The sequence below is a fragment of the Ips typographus genome, linkage group LG2, assembly GCF_016097725.1.
Source record: "Ips typographus isolate SLU linkage group LG2, UJ_Ityp_2.0, whole genome shotgun sequence".
NCBI classification, from domain to species: Eukaryota; Metazoa; Arthropoda; class Insecta; order Coleoptera; family Curculionidae; genus Ips; species Ips typographus.
This window is the reverse complement of record NC_138423.1, coordinates 13,735,463-13,756,745: the sequence shown is the minus strand read 5'-3', so window position 1 is coordinate 13,756,745 and position 21,283 is coordinate 13,735,463. Positions and strand designations below refer to the sequence as shown.

The 21,283-nt window shown below is 32.9% G+C and overlaps 4 protein-coding genes across 4 annotated transcripts in view; all 4 read left to right on the top strand.

Moving 5' to 3' along the window:
• Positions 1 to 415: 415 nt before the first annotated feature.
• On the top strand, positions 416 to 1,184 carry LOC145740630 (40S small subunit processome assembly factor 1). The gene is made up of 2 exons (XM_081996246.1): positions 416 to 844; positions 901 to 1,184. Exons 1-2 carry the CDS (start codon positions 583 to 585, stop codon positions 1,131 to 1,133), a joined length of 495 nt encoding a protein of 164 aa, XP_081852372.1. The 5' UTR covers positions 416 to 582; the 3' UTR covers positions 1,134 to 1,184.
• A 771-nt stretch (positions 1,185 to 1,955) lies between these two features.
• Positions 1,956 to 4,143, top strand: LOC145740625 (uncharacterized). The gene is made up of 3 exons (XM_081996241.1): positions 1,956 to 2,233; positions 2,297 to 3,421; positions 3,856 to 4,143. Exons 1-2 carry the CDS (start codon positions 2,150 to 2,152, stop codon positions 3,098 to 3,100), a joined length of 888 nt encoding a protein of 295 aa, XP_081852367.1. The 5' UTR covers positions 1,956 to 2,149; the 3' UTR covers positions 3,101 to 3,421; positions 3,856 to 4,143.
• A 2,987-nt stretch (positions 4,144 to 7,130) lies between these two features.
• Positions 7,131 to 8,809, top strand: Sirt6 (sirtuin 6). The gene has a single exon (XM_081996234.1). It carries the CDS (start codon positions 7,536 to 7,538, stop codon positions 8,580 to 8,582), a length of 1,047 nt encoding a protein of 348 aa, XP_081852360.1. The 5' UTR covers positions 7,131 to 7,535; the 3' UTR covers positions 8,583 to 8,809.
• Positions 8,810 to 9,025: 216 nt separating this feature from the next.
• LOC145724037 (putative helicase mov-10-B.1) overlaps positions 9,026 to 21,283 on the top strand; it is a 46,651-nt gene continuing 34,393 nt past the window's right edge. Inside the window, exons 1-11 of the mRNA XM_081972106.1 lie at positions 9,026 to 9,483; positions 11,259 to 11,359; positions 12,388 to 12,529; positions 12,561 to 12,744; positions 12,807 to 12,943; positions 13,041 to 13,147; positions 13,430 to 13,540; positions 15,196 to 15,313; positions 15,370 to 15,554; positions 16,816 to 17,007; positions 17,064 to 17,176. Coding sequence (XP_081828232.1) covers positions 9,466 to 9,483; positions 11,259 to 11,359; positions 12,388 to 12,529; positions 12,561 to 12,744; positions 12,807 to 12,943; positions 13,041 to 13,147; positions 13,430 to 13,540; positions 15,196 to 15,313; positions 15,370 to 15,554; positions 16,816 to 17,007; positions 17,064 to 17,176 — 1,408 coding nt within the window. The 5' untranslated portion in view covers positions 9,026 to 9,465. The remainder of the gene's footprint in view (positions 9,484 to 11,258; positions 11,360 to 12,387; positions 12,530 to 12,560; positions 12,745 to 12,806; positions 12,944 to 13,040; positions 13,148 to 13,429; positions 13,541 to 15,195; positions 15,314 to 15,369; positions 15,555 to 16,815; positions 17,008 to 17,063; positions 17,177 to 21,283) is intronic.

Here is a 21,283-nt window from a genome sequence, read left to right as displayed (position 1 = left end):
GGAAATCTTTGTAATAAACAAACCCTAGATAACTATTGGAATTTAATTTATTGACACGTCTTCACCGATGACTCCCACATTTTTCAGATTGTGAATGGCACTAGATTATTTCCTGTTGAAAACAAATAGAAAGTAATGCAATAATGCATAGTTTGTTTCTTTGAACAGAAGTTATTTTTAGAGGTTGCTTATTTGCTCAGTCATTGTGAATTATAAGTAAACACTTGTTATCTAGTATTTACAAAACTTATTAACCAATAATCATAATAATATGCCTAAAAAATTTATAGAAGTGCTTATTGCATCCGCTGTGACGTCATATTTCCTCCTTGAACAAGGCTGATTTGATCAGATATCCAGTAGTATATAAATTTAGATTATGAAAGAGAAGAACAAACTAGAAAAGAAGATTTGGTATATGATACACCTAACCAAACATTTAACACAAGCACAACATAAGTGGAATGAATTTCCTCAAACTACAAAAATAACAAAAAGTTAAAAATTAATGTTTTATTTTTAATCACTTAAACACCATTAATTTGGTCTTTAAGATAACTGAATTGAATTTAAATAGCAATCATGGCAACGGATTTTGTGCCTACTAGGGCTTCATTACTTCGAAATAACACACCACAAAAGGACTACCAACAAGTGGCCTACATTTCGCACAAATCAAAAAAGAAAGAAAAACAAGAAACTCCGGATGAATTACCAACTGAAGAGTCAAAGGAGGTATTGTTTAATATACAGAAAGCAAAGCATGAAGTAGTTAAACTTGGCATGACTGGTTTCAATCCAGTGAAGAAGGAAGAAGCGAAAATACAACAGCTCATAAAGTTAGGTAAGTAGGTTTGAGTCATTAGAGAGATAACTTTATAATGTGAGTGTATTTTGCAGGAGCAAAACCCCCAAAAAACAAATATAAAAATTATAAGCAACTAATACTGGAGAATAAGAAGAAAAAGGAGAAAACTGAAAAAGAGTTGACCTTTAAACAGTTAGGTAAAAATCAATTAGGAAAGTCAACAGCCAAAGGAAAAAGTTTTGATAGGAAGAGGCGAAAAGAGGGAATTTTGGACATTTACGGCAAAATTATTAAACAGAATTCAGCAGAAAAGCCTACAAAATAAACCACTGTAAATAGTATTAATAAAACCAAGTCTAGTTGAAAACAAAAACAATCGATTATGTTATTTATAGCCTAAATTAGATAACCTGTGATGTTATGTCTGGTTGAGTTTACAAATTACTTAATAACACCGAAACATGTTTTGCAGTTTTGCAGGCATAAGAATCATGTTTCAACATGTTCAATGTTAGAATAGCATTTACTGCATTAGTGCTTTTGCATAAACAACAGAAAATAACCGCATTCAGTTTGGTTGTGCCTGGGAGAAAGGGACTTTGCACTGTAACGGAAAGTTTTTGTTGACGGAATTAGAATAGGATTATATGCGGAATTACAAAATTGGATGTCCTGATGAGTAATAATGTTTTTGTTTACACCGTACTAGTTCAAGGTCGTCTACTGTCTAAGAATGTGCCAGTGTATCGAGAATCGGTCAAAATGTAAATTAATGGAATGTTCTAGATGTTTTGAGAATTTTTTTTTTTTTTTAAGTTTATTTATTTTTTTTTACTTACTTAGTTGTAAAATATTTTCTTTATTTTTTTTTTAAACTGACTGTTTTGATGTTTGAGTAAATAACTGATGAAAAGTGGTTGTGAATTTTATTTAATTTATTAACTGAAAATCTGTGTTTTTTGTAAGTTAATTACAAAATCAACATGACTATCGACATAAATGTGTGTCGATAACACGTCACCTGCTTATACGAGTTATCGAACTAACACTCGTGATCAAACGAACACGAATCTCGGCTGACTTCGTAGTAGATTCTGGCGTTTGGCACGTTGGTAGGGATGTGTCCTATAAAAGCAAACCTAATAAAAAGTGAGAGCATTCTCCAAAACAATTTAAGGTAGAGTGGTGACGTTATAAGTAATCGCCAGTGAAAGTTGTTTTCATACGGATAATTCCGAAATCCTTGCAAAGTTGAATTCAAAAAAGCGATTAAATATTAATAGTTCGAGTGTTAGTGGGATTTTATTACTCAATAACAGTGATAAAGTGTCTACAGCCGAAATGGTGTCGAACCGCAACCGCTACGTGTCTGAAAGCACATCTGATGATGAGACAGCCGACATGGAATATTTACCAAACAATCAGGTATTTGGAACAAACGTAAATTCTTTAGTGCCCGCGATATCTAATATGAGCGTTTTTGCACAGGCTAAACCACCAAGAAAGCCAACCAGGACCCCAAAATGTTTCTCCAAAAATGCTCTGATGGCCAGAGAAAACCGGCTCAAAAAGAAAATGTACATTACCACCCTGGAAAATCAAGTGTCAGCCTTGAAAAACGACAACAAAAAACTGTCCCAAATGGTTGACAGTCAGGCAGAGACCATTGAAGAAATGAAAAAAGAAGTGAAATACCTGAAAAGCATACTGGCCAACAGTGAGGGTATTGGAAAACTGTTACGGGCTATTAATACAAGCACTGGAATGGCTGTCTCATCCAGTATCACAACTCAAGTGAAACATCAATCCAAAATGGGCAATTCAAGTCCAATTGCTGAGAAAACTGTCCCACACATAAAAACCATAAAAGAAGACAGTCCCAGAAAGGTGAAAGGTGGTTTTGACATCACAAGACATCCTTGGGAAGAAGCAGATCTTATCAAGCCATATGAAACCTATCCAACACCTGACTCGAGTGATTCTTCTATTCTCTATGGCAGTCCAGAGTTTGAGGAACTGAACAGTGAAGGCTTATTACTGGACATGGATTTACCAATTGAGATGAACAATGATGAGCTGCTGGACATGATTGATGAAAAGGCTTTGGAATCTCCCATAATACTACCGATAGAAGCTAGCAACTACCACAACCTCCAAGTTAAATCAGAAACCAACATTAAAGAAGAAGATGATGATGTTGGGGTGTGCTTGCATGTGGCAAAAAATAAAGTTTCTTTAGAATTTTGTCCTTCATGCAGCGACAAGGCCCTACAAAGTTGGAAGTTAAAGTGATTTGGTATTTGTTTTCATTTAAATGGAGGCTGTGGTTGTAACTTCGATTATCTGTATCGTTCTATAGATTTTAGCGGCTGCTAAATGGTTGGAACCATTTAGTTATGACTTCTGACAAAACTACAAAATTGTATTTATTCACTTTTTAGGTTTTATGAAGTTTTTTTCTTTTTAGGACTTGCAGAAACCAAAAAAGTGTTTGTTGGAAGTTATAAAATGATGGATGTTAATTATGTCCAACTGATGAAGAGATATTTAGGAGGGACTTGTTATATCATGCCCTCCCCTATACCCTCTTCACCGTGGTTGTTTTTAAGACAGGTGCAGTATATTTTGTATGCATTTTTCATGTTTTTTAGACATTTGCGAGCATTTTAATCCATTTTGCATGGCTACTTTTTGTGATACTTATATGTAAATATTTAAATACCTCAAATATGTGATAGATAGTTAAAATTAAGGTTAAGAGGTATTTGCAAGGTTAAATTAGCTTGTCTCACAAGCCAACATTTGTTGAATGCTTATTTTGCTATTATTAGAAAAACAATAAATATTTCTGGAGAAATTGCATTTGTTTTGTCTACATTAGACAACAGCAAGTAGTTTAGGCTGTACATTACAGCACTAATTCTCCATTAAGACTGACTTAAAGGCTTTTATTTATATTGGTAATGCTCTCAAATGTTAAAAACCTTTGTTTGTTGTAATAATACATAGTTTAAATGTGTGTCTGTAAAAACAGTTTTATTTTTCAGTATATTTTAGTATAGAACGGAAGGTGAATGGACTAATGGGACCTGACTGTATATAGAAATCAAATGAGTAGGTAATGGTAATACACCTCTACATAATGGACAGTTCCTGAATAGTTTTTAGAGTTTTGTTTGCTCCTATTCATTTGGTTTTTTTTTACGTAAAATTACAGTGTTTATACATGATGTTCTACTTATTCTTGTTTGGGCCCCATTTCTTCTGCATTTTTTGTAATCCATTGCTTTTTTTTAAGAATTATTATTGTGAATATATTTGTTTGGTTAGAAACACCCAGTTTGATTTATTTCAATTCCTAAGTTATCATTTAGTAAATTATAACCTAACTTACAGATAAATGCTACCATAAACAAAGCATATTATCATCATTTTGTAATATCAATACAGCAAAATATTTACTGAATTTGTTCTATCAATTACGCAATAATTTAATCGATTTGACCAGAATATTCTAGTATTCCACGCAATTTGTCTTTGGGTTGCTCGAATCGAACAAACGAGAATATTCGAAATTCGATTCTAGCAACACTAGAGCTGGGCCATATTATCGACCAAACTTGTATCCATTCACTACTGTAAGTTTATTTTTTCCTGCAAAGCCTAGACTAATAAAAAATGTAAACAAACCTTATTTTTAAACAACATTTTGAAAATTATGACCCTTATAAAAAAATACAACAAATCTGTTATCGGACATGGATTTGCTGATTTTCTTATACACATTTCAAGAGTTATCCACAATGTTGCCAAGTGGCTATTGGCGTTTCAAGATAAAAAATACGCCTTTTGGTGATCAGTTTTGAAAACAGTTTCGGGCGTTCCAGCTGTCATTTCTCTGTTTGTTTACGTTGATTTTGGTTAGAAATTTAGCACTTGGTTTCATAAATATGAAGCGACTGTGTCATATTATTTGTAATGTTGGGTTAGGAACTTGTTGCCCGATTTTAGTTCAACTGGCGCTGCGATCTTAATTTGAAACGCCAATACTGTACAGCAAAATATCCATAAAACGTATTCTTTCGGTTTGTGATTTTGGATCCAAACGCGACATGATCCAAAAGTCACGTGCCCTCCGTATGGTTTTGTAATAATGATGCCATGTGACTTTTACATTTAATTCGCGTTTGGATCTTAAATCATGGGTCGAATGAAAGCTCCTCTAGACGTTTAAAATGTTAGTTCTTGATTATGTATATTTTAAAATATCCTAAAAATAATTAATAGTTTTATTAAAAATGCTGTGTTTTGAGTCATTCTGTAACTGTCAATTTTGAGGTCATCCTCGACTGCCAAGGAACTTCGACATTTTCTTCATGTAAGTTTACAGAGTGGACAAATAGAAATTTTAAGTTACTGTTCTGTTTCAAAACTGTTCAAAACAATCAATATTCATAAATAACTCGGTTGTTTGAGTTGACCCTGTATAACTGTCAAAATATCCGAGTTATAGACCGTATTCATTTTCACGCTCCATGGAGCGAGCAGAGTCACAATGACGTAATTTGACAGTTGGTCCAATTATGTTTTTGCCAAATTACGTCATCGTGACGTCAAAAACGCTCTGCTCGCTTTATGGAGCTTAAAAACGAATGCGGCCTTACCGTCGTATGCACCAAAGATATTTAACCAAGTTTAAGTTAAATGTTACTTTGAATGTGACATTTTTTTGCCTTATCTGTCACAGTCAAAGTAACATTTAACCTAAACCTGCTTAAATACGTTCGGTGCATACGACGGTTAGACTGTTTCAAGGTGAAACAGTGTTGCCAAACGTATTTTTTCTTTTTCGGAGTAGACGTGTGAAATACATTGGGGCAGTTCAGACAAGGCTTCAGACCGGATGAACTTGGGATGAACTCCTGCACCTGCTGAATTCACACACCGTTTCGGTTTGTTATTATTGGCAATGTTGCCAAGTCAAAATATTTAATGAACGTAGAATAATCAGCCAAAAAACGGTAAATCAAAACAAGTTCATTCATTTCACATTATTATACAGGGTGTCTTTTAATAGTTCTCAAAAATTATAATCATTGATTCTTGTTATAAAAACTGTACTTCAAAAATACAGATTTTTCATTTTTTTATAATAATAATCGTTAGATCACGTGGTTTTAAAGGATAATTTAGCTTAACAGTCACGTGACCATTGTCAAAATCATCAAATCTCAAAAACACTCTTTATATCAAATAATAAAAGAAAACGTTCCTATACACTAATTTTTGCAACTTTAAAGCATAGTTTGATAGTGTTGACGTTAGTGACAGTTGTCACGTGATTTTAGAACATTATTTAGCTAGACGGTCACGTGACAATTGTCACAATAACTGTCATAAATCTCAAAAACACGTTTTATATCAAAAACTACAAGAAAAGGTTTCTAAACCCTGATTGTCGCAACTTTAAAGCATAGTTTGACAGTTTTGACGTTAGTGGCAGTTGTCACGTAATTGTAGAACACTATTTAGCTAGACGGTCACGTGACAATTGTCAAAATAACTGTCATAAATTTTAAAATCACGTTTTTTATCAAAAACTACAAGAAAAGGTTTCTAAACCCTGATTGTCGCAACTTTAAAGCATAGTTTGACAGTTTTGACGTTAGTGACAGTTGTCACGTGATCGTAGAACACTATTTAGCTAGACGGTCACGTGACAACTGTCAAAATAACTGTCATAATTTTCAAAAATACGTTTTATTATCAAATACTGCAAGAAAGCGTTCCTAAACCCTGATTTTTGCAACTTTAGAGCATGGTTTGACAGTTTTGACGTTATTGTCAGTTGTCACGTGATTTGAGAAAACTATTTAGCTAGACTATGAAGTAACAATTGTCAAAATAACTGTTAAATCTCAGAAAATCGTCTGGTGTCGAAAACTGTGTTAACTAGTAGACTTTTGACAATTCTGACAATAGTGACAGACATCAGGTGGTTTTAGAGAATAATTTGGAGTAAGAAAATGACTGTTTGGAGCACATATTGAGAATTTTTATTAAATTTTCTATTCAATAAATTGAAAAAGTATATGAAAAGTTTCACAACCAATATAATGGCAATAACGTAATTAACAATAACGTTGAAACAAAAAACAGAAGAACGGTAGAAAAACTACAAAAATGGTAGATATACCGTTTTAACGGTAGACCTGGCAACATTGGTTAGTGGTCGAAGTCGGAGTGTGGTTCATTTTATTTCTCGGCACATTTTGAAAGAATGCGAAAAGGCAATATTATTAATTTTTTTTTGTTTCTTGATTGTTCCATTTAATAAAGGGGTAGATTTTGATGGGAGGAGCAAGTGGGGTGAAGTTATTAGATCTACCCCGATCGGGGTAGCTTTGGCAACGCTGGTTGGAAATTTTATATTTTAGTTATTTGTAGTTATTATTAAAAAGTATGTTATTATTATTACTTTTATATTTAACATTTTCTCTATTTCACTATACAAGGTGTTTGGATTTAGTCCGTTTTGACCGGAAAACCCATTAAACAAATACAAATCTTCAAAAAAGTAGTAGACGTCAAATGTCATAAAAAACTTCAATGTGTGTGTTGTTTCTTTGTCTTTCTCTTGCATTAGACTGACGTATCTTTGTCTTTCTCCTCATCTCCAGATCTGTTCACTGTTGATAAATAAATAAAATATAAACAAATTGGAAAAATGTCTTGTAGCTACGCCGAAGGGTTGTCCGAGTATGAAGACAAGGGTGTGCTGGGGCTTCCCGAAAAATTTGACGGAGACTCCGACGTTAGTGAAAAGTGTTTCCTGTTATCAAAATGGATCAAAGAATCTAAACATGTAGTGGTGCACACTGGTGCTGGAATTAGTACGGCCGCGGGAATACCGGATTTTAGGGGCCCTAACGGTGTATGGACGTTGGAAAGAGAAGGCAAAAAACCAGACATAAATATCTCCTTCAATGAAGCTGCCCCCACAAAGACTCACATGGCTTTAAAAGAGTTAGTGGAGAAAAATTATGTTAAGTATATAGTGAGTCAAAATATTGATGGGTTGCATTTGAAAAGTGGCATTCCACGGACGCATTTAGCTGAACTGCATGGAAATATGTTTATCGGACAGTGTGATACATGTGAAAGTCAGTTTGTTCGGACTGCTGCTACAACTAGTGTGGGGCAGAAATATTTGGGAGAGTTTTGCAAAAGAGAAGTGAGAGGGCGTAGCTGCCGAGGCAAATTAAAAGACACAATACTGGATTGGGAAGCTGGTTTACCAGATGCCGATTTGGAAGTGTCTGACTATCATTCCAGTTTGGCTGATCTCAATATATGCCTTGGAACCACTCTCCAAATAGTTCCAAGTGGTAATTTACCACTGAGGTGCAAAAAGTATGGTGGTAAACTAGTGGTTGTTAATCTTCAGGCCACTAAACATGACAAAAAGGCTGATCTGATTATTAACACTTATGTAGACAATGTGTTGGAAAATGTTATGAAGCATTTGGAACTGGAGATACCTGAATATTCTAAAGGTAATGATCCAACCAAAAATCAGGATGGTTGGTCAGTAGTTCCTTGGGATATTAGTAAAAAACAAATTGACACATTGAAAACTGAGTTTGTAACTAAACAGAAGGAGCATCGTGAACGAAGAAAATTGGATATTACTGCTAAAAGGACAGTTTCCAGAAGAAGAAACTCAGTGTCAAAAGTTCAAAAGAATAATGTGAAAAGTACAGCAGTTTCTTAATAAAAGTTTTTTTTTTACATGTGTAATTGTTAAGTATTTTATATTTGCTTATAGGTGCCAATAATGTTATTTTTTTACAAAATGAATCATGGTGTTTGTTTTGATATACCAAAAACTTATTGTAACCTTTATTTTGATACTCAATCTTAGTTTTAACTTTTAAATGCCTTATTGTTCCTAAGAGGTAAGTGCATGTTTAGTTATAATAAAAAGAAATTGCCAATGTGCATTATTGATTTGAACACAAATTTTTAATTAAGTGAATTAATCTTAAAACAACCTGGAAGTATAAAAGAAATTATAGATAATATTAGAAAGAAAACCTGGATTTAGGGCCAGCTTAATACGTCACAAAGTCATAACAAAAATTAGTTGTGTGTGTCAACTGTCAAAACATTAAAAGTCAAAACGATTAAACCTCAGAAGGTTAAAATTAAACTTCAAATTCTGTTTAAATTTTTAAATTAAATAATGTTACATCAAATGCAAGTATTCAGATTATTAGTATATAAACGATAAACGTAGTATATAAATTAGAACCGACAACATTGACACTGGGACCATCATTTGTCTTTCAATTTTAAAATTTGAGGTTAGATTTTTTCGTATTGTTTGGTAATTTGCAAGGGCAACAGAACACAACTGGCTGTTGTTTGCCTTGCTAGTTGCAGGACAAATCCTTGTGTTCAGCCTTTTATTTTTGATTATGACGCGTTTTAGTTAAAGTGCTATCTTATCAAAGTAGATTAATATTTTATTGTTGAGATTTGGTTGAAAAGCGCCATTTGAAAAGGTTATTTTCTGTGAAAACCCTTTCACACTTTTCCTTTATATTGATTCTATAGTTTGGTTCATTATTAGTTGCTGTCTGTAGTTCCCAAAGATGGAAGAACTAGGAAAGGTAAGTGTTAAAATTGTATTATACTAAAAATGTTGGTATTGCATTTTTTGGTAGCAGGCAAGTTTTAATAGGGACTTTGTTTAAAGATTAATGAAAAGAGAGGTTTTTGAAAATTCTGCTCAGCATTATTTATTTCTTTCTTTTCCCAGCACTGTTGATAGTTTATAACTGGTCAAGGTAAAGCAGAGGTTAGGGCTCAAATTTCTGTAACTAATCATGTGCAGGACATATGTCTGCACAACAGCAGAACTGTCCTTGATTTTTTCTTTACCAGATGGTCCCATTGTCATGGCTGCTTCATTCTGATTAAGCTGAATAATAACAGTTGACATGATTGCAAATAGGTTTAAAGGCCTTTACAATTTAAGGGCACCCTACACTAGGTTTTAATTTGACAAGACCTTTTGCACATGATCTGTCACAGTTAAATCACAACTTAGTCTAGGTGAACCTTAGGATGCCCTTAATTATGTTATGTCTCTGCAATCTGCCATAAAATAGAATTAAGCTAAACTAATTTAGTACTAAGAAACATAAACATGTCATTGTGTAATGGCATGTGGACATTTATGCAACCAAATTTTCTATTAAATTTAGTTAAGTTAAATTAAGATGTCGATCAACTTTTAACTTTCTTATTAATTTTAGTAGTTATCTTTTAGCTTATGATTTGGACAAATGACAAATGTCAATTACAGCTTACCTATCTTGATTGACTTTTTCTGCATGTAGGCCTAATTGATTTGGGCAAAACAAAAACTTAAGTTAAGCACAAGGTAAAGAAAGAATGTTTTTTTAAAACTAAACTAAACAAACAATTTATAAAATCACCTCCCAAATAGATGATTACAAGCTAATACAGCATGTTAAACAGTACCCACTTTTAAATTAAAAAAATGATAGGATTTATAAAAACAATTTAGCTAAACAAAATGCCCGGAAAACCATCTTTGATATCTTAGGAAAGGACAGTAAAGACAACTTTGTTAGGAATTTTTCTGGGCGAATACATAAAGCAATTTGTTTTAACAATTTAAGCTGAGGGGCATGGATATTTTTTCTTAGCTGTTTAATTTTCTGTTGCATATATTGAATGTAACTATAAATCTTACTTTAAATTTGTATAATTCTAACTTGTGCATAAATCCACCTTTAAGGCATTTTACAGACATCTTTAGACAATATTTGACTTTGAGATCAACTGGTTTTAGTATCCTACAATGAAACACACCAACTTAAATAAATCTCTTCAATTTTAGGTTTGTTATTGTTTTCAGAACATTTTCTGAATTGACATAGGATTTGGAAATAAACATGATACATCTTATTTTTAATTCCTTTTTAACTGTCATTAAATGATTAAATTATCAGCTAAGCTATTCAATACTATTTGATAAGATACTGCAAGCAGTAACATAAAGTTACATATAATATAGTTCTTAGAAAGATGATAAGAGCACCTTAGAAATATATTGTATGTAATGTCAACAGTGTCTTTGTTCTACTTTTATTATTTTGTTTATTAATTTACAGTGGGCACACTTAATGTTCAATTAGCAAAACATACATAAACTATCAAACATCAGGGAAAGTTAATATAAAGGTCAAAATTCAGTCTATACTAAATTAAGACTTCAAGTAAGGGTTTTATATTTCAATCTCAATACAAAAAATCATTTCTTATAAACTAACAGTTTTCTCACTTTTTTTATAGTCAAATTTATACCTTAAAAATTTGTAATGACTGTTTACTAAATAACCATAATAATTTTCAGAAATTTTGTCACGTGTGTAATGATCAAGAAGATGATGAAGTCCATCAGCAGGATCCTCAACATAAAGTTAACCAACTGCTTCATACCTTTTATCAAAATAGGTGAGTAGACTACATATTTGAAAACAAAAAGCAGTTACTGCAGGGTAACCTTTATAACTATTGAGTATTATGGAAGTTGTTGCCAGATGTTTTTCTGTATCATATTTCACAGTTTCACATTTTTGTTATATAAATACTAGATCAGATTGCTGTAAACGTTTTCAGGGTTGTCCAGGCTAATAAGATTAATGTCTAAATTATGACTGTTAAAATGCAGTGTCCAGACTACTGACTGTTTGGATTACTGGTTATACTGTGTTTTTATATTAGTAGATTTGTACAGGATGTTTAATTATTATAATTTACTAGATTTTGATTTTCCTATAGAGTTTCAACTAATTCCATTGTAGTAGTTGTCAACTTTAAATATTTATGGAAAATTGGAAAAATTCACTTCATTCATTCAGTCACTAATTTTGACTCCTTACAGTCAAAAATCTCATACAGAACCCAAAAGCCTGTAAAATTCCATTTTTCTTCTAATACTAGTAGGATAGGTATAATACTTGAAAATTTGTTGATTTGGAGAAAAAATAATAGGAATTAATTAAGGTATAAGAAGGATTTATGTAATTGCTGTAAACAACAATAATATACAGGGTGTCTCGTTTTCAATATCAAGCTTGACACAATTTTTTGATATAAACGTCAACGTCGCATCTTTAAAAATATTAGGTAACCAAAATTTAAAAAAATTCTCTCATCTACTTTTTCATAAAGCTACCATTGATTCACCAATCACAGTGATAAGTATTTGAAATCAGAAAAAAAGCAACCAAATGGAACAACAATATACAGGGTGTCCCAGCAAGGAAAACTGTCCTGATTTAAAAATTTTACATTTTAAATCAGTTTATTAAGTTTTTGACCTTAGGTTCTGAAGGTTGAAGATTATTACCTACATTTACTGATATAAACAGTATGGTAAGTTAAGTATGAAGTAAAATACACATCAGGTCATTCTGTACATTTTAAGCTTTTCGAATCAGTTTAAATAACTGAGTAATGTTTTCAAATAATCTCGTTAGGACCTCACACCGGAGCCCTAAAAATGGAGTTCAGCTACGCATCGAAGTCAAAACCGTCAACGGATTCAGCTACGATTTCACCCCAGAGGCAGATAAACAAGGAACCCATTATTTAAAAGCAAGTACCAAAAAATGTACTGATGTATCAATTTTATTTGTTTTTATTTAACTAGATAACTCCTGAAGAATTCGCTGCTCAAAATAACCAAGTGGAATTTATATGTAAAATCACTAACGAACGTAGGAGAATAAACGATTCTATTGTCATTGTCTACGCTGGAGTGTTACATTCATTCAAGTCCTACTCTATGATATATCCTGAAGGACAACAAAATCAGTTTATTGAAGTGGAGAGCGGTAAGATGGAAAAGCTAAACCAAAGCAACAAAAAAAAAAACCGTCATTTACTTTGATTCAAGGTTGTTCCTACACAGTAACAGTCAGATTGAAATTGGAGGAAAGTCATATCAGTAATTTCAAAATTCCAGTATGTTATTACATACAAACTGCAGGCGAGGCAGGGAATACAGAGGCTTTCATTGTTCTGCGATCGATTGTAAGTCGTGTAATATTGTTTTTATTGTTTTTTGTCTTAGGTTATTAGTTAACACTGTTCAAACATTTTCTTTGTTTAACATATTCTCTTTTTCTAGGTGGTGGCAATTCAAGACAGAGTGCAAGATGAAGTGGTGATAACTGAAAAAAGTCCGTTCACCAACGTCAGATGGGAGAAAGTGACAATGAAACTTGCCAAACATAAGTAAGTTAATTTGATTTTTCTGGTTTTCTGTTAGCTAGTATATTATTGAGCATAATGTATGCAAAAAAGTACATTAGTTTTTATTGTACGAAAATAACGTTAAATCAATAGTTTTAAAAAAAATAGTTGATAATTGTTAATTATTTTTCTCTGCAACTTTGTTTAAAGTGGCACTAAATGTGAATAAATGATTTAATTTTTCTAACTTCTACGGATAGTAATTATTGCATAACACTGTTTTTCTTAAAAAAAAATAGATTTTACTAGAATTTTGTTTTTTAGGAGTTTTAACATGAGAAAATCACAAGAATTTCCGATCCCTAACCGGTTTTTCAAGACTCTTATATATGGTTTGACGAAAAACTTTGGAGACGGTGTTCTAGAAGAAATCAAGTAAGTACCAAGTTGTCCTGTTATGTAGTAGAATTTAGAATTAATATATTTTTTCGACTACTGACTTTGAAAGTACCTCATGTACGCTTCCATTTCAAAGCAGAAAGTGGTTATTTGCCGCACGTGTACAGAAAGTGAATTATTTTCTGTCCTAAAGCGTTTTCGCTTTCTACTAACAATCTACCCACCAACTTTTTCGGCGTTTCCATAACAACGCTTTACATACCTGTTTAAATTAAATTTGAAATAATACCAACTGGGTATACGCGGTGACAATTAGCAGTTTCAAATTCAACTGTTTTTTTTTTGTTTTTTGAACACCCTGTTTATATCCAATCGTCTTGCAGCGAAAAAGCAGTTTAATACGAACATTTTGCTGTATTTACAGTCGCTGAAATCCAAGAAATGGCAAAGATACGGAATTTTCAAAATTTGTATGCAAGTTCAAAAAAAAGGTCGAATATCAGGGAAACGATTAGAGTTACAGAAATTTTGCAAGAGACCAAAAATGTTCAGAACGATTGTCTGCACCCAGAGGACTAGATTTACACCCATTTAGAACCGAGTAACAGCGGTCACAACTGGCAGAACGTTAGTTTCAAATTTAACTGATCTTTTCTCGTTTTCTGTAGATTTTAATGGTGTTGCGGTCTGAACAATGTTAAAGAACAGTTTAAGACAAACATTTTGAGTTTATCTGGCACTTTCTGCACCTAGTGTCTTAGGTTTACATCCATTTAGAACCGGGTAAACGCAGTCACAACTGGCAGAGCAATGGTGTCAAATTTAACTGGTTTTTTGGACACCCTGTGTATGTTGAATCGTGTTGAGGTTAGCACGAGGTGAAAGAGCAATTCAAGATCAACATTTTCAGCTATTTACAGTCGCTGATACTTCAAATAATGCGGAAACACGGAGTTTTCAAAGTTTCGACGCAAGTTAAATATTTCGGAAACGGTTAGAGTTACGGAAATGTGGCAATGGAACAAAAAATATTAGAATGACTTTCTGCACTCGGTGTACTAAGTTTGCATCTACTTAGAACCGGGTAAACGCGGTCACAGTGGTAGAGCGTTAGTTTAAAACTTAACTGTTTTTTATTTTCTTTTTTAAACACCCTGTCTATATTCAACCGTGTTGCGGTTAGCACGAGGTCAAAAAACAGTTTAAGACGAACATTTTGAGCTATTTACAGTTGCTAAAACTCCAAAAATGGCGAAAATAGGAAATTTTCTAAATTTTTACAAAAAAAAGTCGAATTTCTTTAAAAGGGCTACAGTTACGAAAATTTTTCAAGAAACGATAACGGTTCAGAACGCAGCTGCTAAACGGGGATTTAAAAAAAAAACTTATCTAAACTTTGTAGTCAGGGAGACCCAACTGTTCTGAGCCTGCCATATAAAAGAAATAATACTTTATGGTATTATTCAGTATTTTAAACTTAAACAAAGACATAGAAACGTAATGTAACTCGTAATTATTACAGAATAAAAGAGGAAAGTCACTGCAGGACATTTATCATTCTTTAATTTAGTAATACTTCCATTTTACAAAAAAACAAAAGTCACTTATATTTTTTATTTAAGCTCCACTTTTTTGGGCAATACTCTTGTTCATTTAATCAGAATAAGTCACTAGAAAATACACGATTTCAGAAAAACGCTTAGGGCAGGCCATGTAACAAAGGAGAACTACAAAGACTTCTTCCACACTCTATTATGGCTGGAAGAGACTTGTGCCATTTTGGGACTCGGTTGTTATAATATGGAAGATGTAAAGATAAGTTATTACTGCACATCAGAATATTAATTTTTTTATTTTATTTTTAGGTACGCCTGAAATATAGGACGGGAGATGTGTTGGAACTTAAAGTGCCTGGATTAGCTGAAAAAAGACCGTCCGTATTGAGGGGGGATTATATTGAACTGAGGCTTCATGCCGACCATACTTCTTACCAAGGAATCATTCGAGAGGTCACTGATAAATATGTTGTAATTGAAGGACTTGACGATGAGTAAGTTGAATGTTGAATTAAAAATTTTGTTATAAAAAGGGACCAAAAGAATAGCTAGAAAATATTTTCAGTTTCAGGAAATGTCCTCAAGAGGGCGTACTAATAACTTTAACTTAAAAAAAGTGCATATCTCCAAAATTTCAAATACAATGGCACTTTGAAAATACTTGCAAACGGAAGCTACGTTTACTAGCAACAACCTTGATTAAAACCTTTTTCTCCATCTCTTGACATAAGGTGATGGGGGTAGGTCAAATGTTGCTTAAAAGAAACTGCGATAACTTCGAAACCCTTTGTCGTAGAATATTCAGTTTGCCACCATTGAAAAGAGCAGGTTTTTTTCTATTAGATGCCCCATAAATAATTACTTAAAGTTGTTTTCTTTTGTCCACAGATGGCGCGTTTTACAAAGACCTACTATTTTACCGCCTAACTCAAAAAAATTAAATGAAAAAATAGAAAAAAGTTAGAAAGTTGCGATTTTCGCTGCCTGGTGTAGTATTTTGTTCTCTTCATTTTAACATTAAGCAACGCTATAGGTTGCATTTAATTTTTTTGAGTTAGGCGGTAAAATAATATTTCTTTGTAAAAAGCGCCACCTGTGGACGAAAGAAAACAACTATAAATAATTATTTATGGAGCATCTAATAGAAAAAAACCTGCTCTTTTCAATGGTGCCAAACTTAATGTTCTACGACAAAGGGTTTCAAAGTTATCGCAGTTTTTTTAAAGCAACTTTTGACTTACCCCCACCACTTTAAGTCAAGAAATGGAGAAAAAAGGTTTTAATCAAAGTTGTTGCTAGTAAACGTAGCTTCCGTTTGCAAGTATTTTCAAAGTGCCATTTTCAAAACGCCGCTCTGAACCCGGTTCAGTAAACCGCTACTTCTCAACCGCGCAAAACACAACAATCGTATCTAACCTCAAAAACAAGTAGTTCCATTACTTTAACATTATTTGTAATTCAACTACTCTGAAAGTAGTTCAATTACTCTGAAAGTAATTCAATTACTCTGAAAGTAATTCAAGTACTTTCAAAGTGGTTCAATTACCGAACAAATCGTAAAATCAATTACCAATTACAACTACTTTTGCTGAGTAATTGAAAAATCAATTACAATTATTGTTTTTGAAAAGTAATCTAATTACAGTAGTTCAATTACTTAAAATTAATTGAACTACATTTTCCAATTAAAGTAATTCAACTACCGACAGCTCTGCTTACAATCACACTTAATTAAAAGATTGGTTTCTTTTTTAGCATTGTGTCTGCCGTTTATAACAATCCGGAGTTAAGCATAGACGTCCGGTTTGTCTTGAGCAGAGTTATTTACGAACGAATGCATCAAGGAATCGAGCAAGTCGTAGCAACCGGATATGTGAACAACTTGTTTCCGAGCGAAGAACTTTTGCTCGATCCGGTTGTCGAGCTGTATACTTTGACTCGAGACGAGTAAGTTCACTACCAAACCCTTTATTCTGTGTCGTTAACCACAATATTGTTTGCAGCCTAGAAAATAAAGCTATTTTTGACAATAAGGAACAATTTACTGCCGTCCATAAAATTTTAAATAACACTTCGAGCCGAGCTCCTTATATTGTGTGGGGTCCACCTGGAACAGGTAAGAAAATGTTGGTTATGTTGACTGTAAATCGATACTTTTACTTGCTAATTATCACTTCATTAGTAAAATGTTTGATAATTTAATTTCCTAAAGTTAATCAAAATGATTCGTTCGCTTACATCAGCAAAAGCTAATTGTAATGTTGACACTTACGACATTGTGACAGTTATTTTGGCTGGCTTTTACATCACATTGTATTGTGATTTGTTTTTACTTGCTACACTAGTTTACTAGCACAAATCTTGTGTCTAACAAATCAAAATGGTTTATTTTCGTCGGATGCCAGTTGCTTACCTTGATTGTTTAGGCACAAGGTTGGTGTTCTGTTATGTTTGATTGGACTGATTAATGCCTGTTTCCCCGACAATTGCTTTCAAGTACAACTTAAGCTAAGTTTAGGTTTGAATGTGACAGATCAGTAAACTGTCCTTAAACTCAACTTGGTTAATGTCGGGGAAACGGACATAAGTATTTATTCCGAGACGTTTTATCGGGTAAATTGGGCATGGGTGATTTTTTGTAAAATTTCGCGTGGAAATGATGAAGACTAAATTTAGTGAAAAGTATACAAGGTGATTCACGGTGATGGCATATTAGAAGGATCTAGAGAACAACTCAATATTTTTCACTGCAATTTGGAGTGTAGCCTAGGTTGGGTCCAAACTCTCTTTCCAAAATATTTTGGACTTAACGGATCAGTTGGAAAGAACACCAACTTTTGATTTTCAAATGGAACACCCTGTTTTTAATCTCATTTTTGAATTCCTCGCAAGAAGGCTAGTAATTAATGTTAATACTTCCCTGTACCTATCTTGCACCGTTTCTTAGATATTTTATAAAAATGCTGAATTTGTCAGCAAAACGGTGGTCTAAACTTTAACTAAATTCTCAAGTCCTGAAAGGTTTGGTGATGGGACCTTTTGTCCTCAGTTAGACAATACTACATGGTTGAAAAGCCCAGAGACAGAAAATGAAAAAAACCTACAGAGTGGTCAATATTTACCTTTTAGTCGGACAGATAAAAAAACTGCAAAAAGTCCGTTTTTTTTAAGGGATCCATCAGGGGTTTATGGTTTGTAATAAAAGAACATTAAATTTAGATCAAATCCATGTATACATTTCATATACCTAACTTCAACCGTTTCTGACTTATTAACAGTTTTTCCTTAAAGGGCGCATTCAATCGTAATCCATACTAATCTGAATACGGACACCTGCTTGGTCATAAATGACTAGTTGTCGATTCTATAACTACAACATGTTGTGACAGATATTTGTCAAATTCAATCCTGGTTCAAACTTAGCACAAGCAGGTGTCCGTATTCAGATTAGTATTGGAGTACGATTTATTGATCATGATTGATTATGATGATATACGATTTTGGAGTTAGGTATAGGAAGAGTATACATAGAATTGTTCTAAATTTAATGTTCTTTTATTACAAACCATTATACATTTGCATTTAAAAAAACGAACTTCTGGCAGTTTTTCTATCTATCTGACTTAAAGGTAAATATTGACCACCCTGTAGGTTTTTTCATTTTCAGTCTGAACTTTTCAACCATGTGGTATTGTCTTACTGAGAACAAAAGGTTACATAAGCAAACCTTTCAGAACTTGAGAATTTAATTAATGTTTATACTACCGTTTTGCTGACAAATTCACCATTTTTATAAAATATCTAAAAAACGGTGCAAGATAGGTATAGGGAAGTATCAACATTAATTACTAGCCTTCTTGCGAGGAATTCAAAAATGAGATTAGAATCAGGGTGTTCTATTTGAAAATCAAAAGTTGGTGTTTTTTCCGACTGATCTGGAAACACCGCTAAGTTCAAAATATTTTAGATAGAAAGTTTGGACCCGACCTAGGCTACACTCATCATCACCATCAGCGTAAATCACCCTGTATGTCTAAAAAAATTAGTACAATTTGCAATGGAAAACTTCTTGCAACATATGCAATAAATACGCGCTATCGCCATTTTTTTCTATATCTATTGGCGTTTCAATATAAGAGATACTCCCTCTGGTGATCAGTTTTGAAAACGGTTTCGGGGATTCCAGCTGTCATTTCTCCATTTGTTTACATTGATTTTGATTAGGAATCTGGCAGGTTTTTCATAAATATGAAGTGACAGGGTCATTTATTTATAATGTGTGGTTAGGAACAGGTTGCTCGATTTGCAAACTTGTAAAATGGATAAGAGTGACAGAGATTTATACCCCACATATTCTAGGAAAGGTAACACACAGTTGTCTCCACAATATTTATAGTATTGTTTCGTATTCATACCACTTGAGAGAAAATTTACTTCTACTTCTCTTTAGACTCCATTCTTTCAGGTTTGCCAGATTAGGGTATTTTTTTTCTTTGGTGTATTTCTTTGGGATATTTTTTCCAGCGTATTTCTCCTGAGGAAAAAATGTTTATCAGGAGAAAAACTGGGGTTTTAGGTCTGACACTTACTACTGAAACCACTGAGTTTATGAGAAACTTATAACACCTTCAAAATCTCTGGAAGGAATTATACTAAACTTTATTTATTTAAGTTTGGCCGGTTTTCTCAATTGTGTTGGAACGAACTACTTAACTGTCACAGGAACCAAGTAAAGAGCTGTCAAATTGTAACACCTTCAATATTTCTAGTACAGCTACACTGTTGTACTTCGTGTGAAATATCTCGGTTATTTGAAGGTATTTTTTAAAGAAAATTGTGTTGACGTTTGAACGAAATTTCGAGCTGTCATAATAACCTATAGTTAGCACCTGATCTAAATCACTTAAACTGATAAGTTGACAATAACGAATCAAATGAGAAATAAGAAATAACGATGGTTGACTACTTAGAGTAACTACAGCTTATCGCACGAAAGTTAACCAAATAATGATTCAAGAATGTTTCAATTGTATTGAAATAGACAAAAATGCTACTCTGAGCGGTTTACAATAGTTGTAATAATTCTAGGAAAATAGTTGACACAGCAAGTAGGTTGACCCATAGATTGATGATTTCATTACATATCTCGTGTGAAATAAGTTGTCATTTTTAAAGAAACAGAAGAAAGATGGCAGTTTGAAGGAATCAGAGATAGAGACAATTAAAGAAGATAGGGAAAGACCAATGACAGTTAACGAAAGAAAACGAGATAAATAAAGAAGAACAAATTTGAAGGGACTAGGAAAACACAACATAATTTAAAAATTGTTAGAATCGACTATACTTAGCAATGTGTGTGTTTTTGGGACAGTTTATGAGGAACACACTATATCTTATGAAGAAGAATCTGTGAAAGGGAGATAAGTTTTGGATGTAAGTTTGGAGTGCATAACAGTGTTCTAAGCCGGTTTTCTCAGTTATTCATGTTTTTTTTTCATAAAAACTCTAACCTGACATAAGAAAGCAAAAGTTTTGGGCCACATTTTATCCTGGAATGAACCTTTTAACCGTCACAAGAACCAAATTAGGAGCTTTCAAATTGTGACATATTTAAAAAAGCCTGTTAACTTGCACTGCTCTATTTTCCAGTCAATATCTCGGTTTTTGTGATTTTTAAAAGAAAATTGTTTTTAGTTAAAAGTAGGTCAAAATTACAGGCTATATTTTGACGTTTGAACGAATCTTCTAGCTGTCATAGTGTCCAAGTTGGCACGTGACTAATAAGAGCACTTTGTCACACAGTGTTAAAAGTAGTACCTATAACACTAGTGTCTTAAAACGCCTCTAAAAATTCAACTTTTAACACGCTACTAAACTATTAAAAATAGCGCCTTAAGACACTTGCTCGTTCTGCACTTTTAACACTCATATCATAAATAGCTATTAATTTATAAATTTATTTAATAAAAACTACGTAAGTTTTGTGTGTAAGCTTCTCTGAATTTGATTGGCTGCTATATGCATTTATAAATTATGCTCACTATAGGTTGATAATTATTATTTTCAGCTGAAAAATATTACATTAATTGATTTAATTAGCATTTTTAAGATTGTTGAATGTACACTTTCACACTTCGCAGTTATTTTTTCGATGTTATCAAATCTTTTTATATTTTTTTCAATATCATTTTTTCCTGCTTTAATAACATATATAAACGTTGTT